The sequence below is a fragment of the Caenorhabditis briggsae genome (assembly GCF_000004555.2).
Source record: "Caenorhabditis briggsae complete genome, chrI, whole genome shotgun sequence".
In the NCBI taxonomy this organism is placed as follows: domain Eukaryota; kingdom Metazoa; phylum Nematoda; class Chromadorea; order Rhabditida; family Rhabditidae; genus Caenorhabditis; species Caenorhabditis briggsae.
In genome coordinates this window covers 483,301-488,366 of record NC_013489.2, presented here as the reverse complement: position 1 = coordinate 488,366, position 5,066 = coordinate 483,301, and the positions used below count along the sequence as shown (strand labels likewise).

General features: G+C 38.0%; 2 protein-coding genes across 2 annotated transcripts in view; one reads left to right on the top strand and one right to left on the bottom strand.

Moving 5' to 3' along the window:
• Positions 1-5,066, bottom strand: part of Cbr-rlbp-1 — a gene marked incomplete at both ends in the record, with an annotated part of 19,761 nt that overhangs the window by 6,790 nt on the left and 7,905 nt on the right. The window contains 1 exon segment of the mRNA XM_002638676.1: positions 4,453-4,462. Coding sequence (XP_002638722.1) covers positions 4,453-4,462 — 10 coding nt within the window.
• The window catches only part of Cbr-lron-9, a gene marked incomplete at both ends in the record, with an annotated part of 9,443 nt that overhangs the window by 419 nt on the left and 3,958 nt on the right, over positions 1-5,066 (top strand). Inside the window, 8 exons of the mRNA XM_045243652.1 lie at positions 314-427; positions 661-846; positions 1,513-1,617; positions 2,355-2,507; positions 3,209-3,456; positions 3,924-4,293; positions 4,344-4,422; positions 4,492-4,724. Coding sequence (XP_045091520.1) covers positions 314-427; positions 661-846; positions 1,513-1,617; positions 2,355-2,507; positions 3,209-3,456; positions 3,924-4,293; positions 4,344-4,422; positions 4,492-4,724 — 1,488 coding nt within the window. The remainder of the gene's footprint in view (positions 1-313; positions 428-660; positions 847-1,512; positions 1,618-2,354; positions 2,508-3,208; positions 3,457-3,923; positions 4,294-4,343; positions 4,423-4,491; positions 4,725-5,066) is intronic.

Here is a 5,066-nt window from a genome sequence, read left to right as displayed (position 1 = left end):
CAAAATGATATAAGAAATTACATGTTCTCTTTGCGCCCTGTTGAGCTACGCGGTTGCAAGCGTCAGCTAGGATTCCACCACTCACGCAAGGTGTCTGTTGAGGTCGCATACTTCGAGCTCAATCATCTTGGTTCNTAGAAAAGATATCAACTATCTGTCAACTGATAAAATGTTTATCATCCCCCAAAAATGCAAACTTGATTATAACTCGCTTCAAAGAAGAGCTAGAAGCTTGATGTTTGCACCAAATTGTTTCAAATTTAACTGCAAAAAGTTAGAATCTTGTTTCAACCGATTCAAATTAAAATTTCAGCCAGAACCCAATGACGATGAAAAAGTGGCAATTTCGTGTCTCTACGGATCCAACTTGGACCATCTTATGAAAGCAACAGAAGCAGTGAAGAATGCAAGTCTAGTAACGTCATCGGTGAGATTTTAAATACTTTCTGGTTTTCAATAGAGCGCGTTTGTCAAAAAACCTACTGTTTTAACGGAAATGGTCAACTTTGGAGTCCTACAAAAGGGACCCAAGCTTTTTGGATGTGTCTGAAAATTTCAGAATATACTAAACAAAAATAGAACTTCATTTTTGTAGTTGACAACTTTTTGGGGAAATTAGGCTTGGAGGAGATAAACGGTCTAAATTCTAACCTATTTCAGATCAGCATTCAACACATGGAGTTTCCAGATGGTGGACTTCCAGAATTCTCAAAAATCGCTCCACAACTCCAAAGTTTGGATATTCGAGAATGTTCGGGACAGGACGAGTTGCAAATCGGGGATGACAGTTTTAAGGGGCTAGAGCAGACGCTGAGGAATCTCACCATTCATGCATGTAATCTTATGGTAAGTGATTTTGCTTTGTATTTTGAGCTCAATTATCTCCGTTTCTATAAGAGATATCAAAACGTAGTCAACTGAGAAAATGTAGGCGATAATAAGATAAACATATTCTTAGTTAACAACTTTTTGATATCTGCCACTGGAAATGTGATACAAAGGCTCAAAGTTGGCGCACGGGTGGGGGGTGGGAGGTTCAGCTGGTAGCGGCGCGGCACCTCCAACAGTGGGCGCCACCTTGTACTTGCACACTTTGAGCTCAATTATCTAGGTTGCTATAAGAGATATCGTCAATTTGTCAACTAATAAAATGTTAGTGATAATATGATAAACATTTTACCAGTTAACACATTTTCAATATCTTTTATGGGAACTAAGATAATTGAGCCCAAAATACTAGTATAGGGCGATCGATACCTTGTCTCAAGGCCTGTCAACTTCAAGCCAACTTATCTCGGCTGCCATAAAAAATATCAAAAAGTGGTCAACTGATAAAATGTAGGTGATAATATGATAAAAGTTTCACCAGTTGACAACTTTTTGATATCTCTTACAGTAATCTAGGTAAATCAGCTCAAAGATGATAGATCCTTCTATTTTCGAAGTTCAAAGAAGATGAACACATTTCAAAGAGCTTTCACGCCCTAACAATGCAAATTCGCTCTATTTCAGACAATTCCAAAATCCGTCGACTCATTGGAAAATCTAGAGACAATGGCTTTCTCAAGCAACAAGTTGGATACCCTTGATGTTGACCAGTTTAAGAATAAGAAGCAGGTAAGCAAGGGTGCTCTATGGCTAATTCACCAAAAGTCCAGTAGAGCGCGCTTTCAAAATATCACCTTTTTTTGAATTTCGCATTTATAGCAGCTTCAGCTGAGTACTCCTCAGTTTGTAGAGTGTCCAGTAGAGCACATATTCTAAAACTCTTAAAAATTCCATTTTCGTATTTCTGGGAATCAAAAAGCTCGTTGAATTCCGTAATTTCATATTCCCCCTTCCCTTTATTATCTATTCAGACTTTTGTCATTTGTCGGTCCTCTGAGAGGAGGGGTCCCTTCCGACGGGGGATGTTATTATACTTCCTGCGAGGGGGTCCCTCCTTTTTAGGGTCCCTTTTTTGGGACACAAAATTCCCCCTTTTCCGGGGATCCAAGGGAAAAGAAAGATCCGGACAAACCGACACACCGACAGACAAGTGGGGGGGGGGGGGTGTTCAAGCCGTCAATTATGTATCTCTCCCGTGTCTTCCGATTTCTAAGAGGGACAAAAAAAGGGGAGATGACGTTACAAAACTTGTCTTCCGTCTCGGTTTTTATGTACTTCAGACACCCCAGAGAAATAGAAATCAAACAAGCATTACGTTTTCGATGTCTGACTAATCGTTACAGGAGACTTGGAAGTTTGAGGGGGGGGGGGGGGGGGATTCTAGATTCTTGGGATTTTTAAAAGTGTCTCTAGGTTTGGCAAAATGATTTTAGAATTCTTCCAGAACATTCCAAAATTGGTTTCAGCTCTCCTATCTCGACGTCTCTGGAAACTTTATCACTTCGATTGAGGAGAAGGCCTTCGAACCGCTAACTTCTTTGGAGACACTTGTGATTGGAGAACATAATTTCGTCAATGATACGGTAGTTGCAGAAATTGGAAGGCTCAAAGCGTTGAAGGTAATTTTTAAACCTATTTTGAATTTTTCTAAAATCTAGAATTTGAAGCTATTATTAGTTACTAACTTTGATCCCTTATATCTCATTTTCAGTAAAAGATTTCAAAATGTGGTCAACTGATAAAATGTTGCTGATATTGTGATAAACATTTTATTAGTTAACAAAATTTTGATACCTCTTACAGAGATTGAGATAATTAAGCTCGAAAAGTGCGCGCGGCTGAGCTAGGCTGCCGAACGCCTTGCACACTTTGAGCCTATATATCTCATTTCCTGTAGGATATATTGAAAAGTGGTTTACTGATAAAATGTTGCTGATATTGTGATAAACATTTTATTAGTTAATCACTTTTTGATATCTTTTATAGGACTCGAGAAAAGTGAGCTCCAAGTTGGGATATGGTGACAGCCTGATAGAGTGTTGCCTACCAACTTTGAAATCAATTTTCTCGATTCTTTTGAATGATATCAACAATTGATAAACTAATAAAATGTTTTTAATTTTTTTGATAAACATTTTATCAGTTGATAACTTTTTGATATCTCTCACAGCAACCGAGATAAATTGGCTCAAAGTTGAAGGATATTAGAGCGTTTGCAAGTGCGTAGCCAAGCGGCGCTAGTGAACTGCTGTATCAATTTGTAGCTCAATTTAACCCCAACACATTGAAACTAAATACAACTGAAAATGTCAATTTTCAGACCCTCGACCTCTCCCGCGCCGATGGAATCTTCTCTCCACCAGAAGACCTTTTCAAAGAAATCCCCCAAATCGAGACTTTGAAACTTTCCGGATGCTCAATTCCAACCCTCGAACCCGGACAATTCGCCACATTGAAAAAGTTGAAGGAGCTGGATTTAAGAGTGAACCTTATTGAAAATATCACTGCCTATGCGTTTGATGGATTAGAGAGTCTTCAGAGACTTTCGATTGCAGGAAATTTTATTTCGTAAGTTACCTTCTGAATAGGACCTATTAACTTTGAGCCCAATTATCTCAGTTTTTGTAAGAGATATCTAGATTTTGTTAACTAATTAAACGTTGGTGATAAAATGATGAACATTTTGTTAGTTGAGCACTTTTTGATATCTTTCACAGAAAATGCGATAAATTAGGTCAAAGTTGAGAAAGTGGGCTAGTGTGCGCCATAAACTTTGACACTTGAGCTTAAATATCTCGGTTGTTATGAGAGATATCAAAAAGTGGTCAACTGATAAAATGATTATCATGTTATCACAATTATTTTATCTGTTGATAAATTTTTGATATCTTTTACAGGAACTATGATAAATTGGCTTAAAGTTAACTCTTAGGAGGGGGGGGGGGTTACGGTAACTCCTTTCAAAATAAACATTTTTGGTGATTAAAAATTCGAAATGCAGATTATTTTCTGATTTTCGAAAATGTCTATTTCAGAAACCTCGAGCCTGACGTCTTCTTCGGCCTTTCCTCGCTAGAAGACCTCGATTTGGGATGGAACGAGATAAAAACGATTCCATCGGAAGTTTTCAAGCCTCTAGCGGAGAAACTGAAGATTCTGAGTCTTCGAAACAATCCAATCTCGAAACTTCCATCCACTGGCCTTGGAAACTTAGAGAAGTTGGGCTTAGCAGAGTGTGGATTCACAAACATCACTGCTGATCAGTTGAAAGACTATCCGAAACTGATGGATTTGGATTTATCGAAATGCAATATTTCCAGTTTGGATGCGAACACTTTTGACAATCAAAAGGACGTTTTGAAGAAGTTAAACTTGCAGAAAAACAAATTGAAGTCGTTGCCAAATGTGAGAAACTACAGTATCCCGTTTAAATTTTTGAAAAAATAAATTTTCAGCTCGTCAAAAATCTGCCAGCTGTGGAAACCTTGGATGTGTCTTCCAATCCGTTTATTTGCGATGGAGAGCTGGCACATTGTAAGTTTTGGAAATTCAAATCTACAGTACCCCCTAGCACCTGCACATCTAACATTTACCTCTTTTCAGTTGTATTCGGAGTCGAGGATCGTGTAAAGCAATCTGAGCAATCTGGTTCCACATTTTTCATTTCCAACGCCAATGAGACACTTTGCGATCGTCCGTATACACTAAGAGGAGAGGCTATTCTACAAGTGGAACCAGAGAAATTCCAACCTTATGATGAGCAATCAGACACCACAACTGCTCCAACAACAACGACAACAGCGGTTGTGGAGGAGACAACTACGGAATTGAAGATTGTAAGTTTTTCAAAACTCCATAACTCGGTTCAAAATAGGGCTATCGAAAATTTGTCAACTGATAAAATATTTATTATAATGTCTTCAACATTTTATCAGCTGACATTATTTTGATATCTCTTACTAGGCCCCAGATAATTGAGGTCAAAGTGCATGAGGCTTTTTTTAGAGGAAATCCTTCATGCCAACTTATCCGACCCATAACTCAGCTCAAAATTTGAATTTAAGTTTGTTTCAAAAAGTAAAATGTAGAACTCAACAAAATCTACAAAATATAAATATAAAAACTTACTGTATCAAAAACTTAATTATTGAAGAGGAGGTCTTAAAGAAACCGGGGGG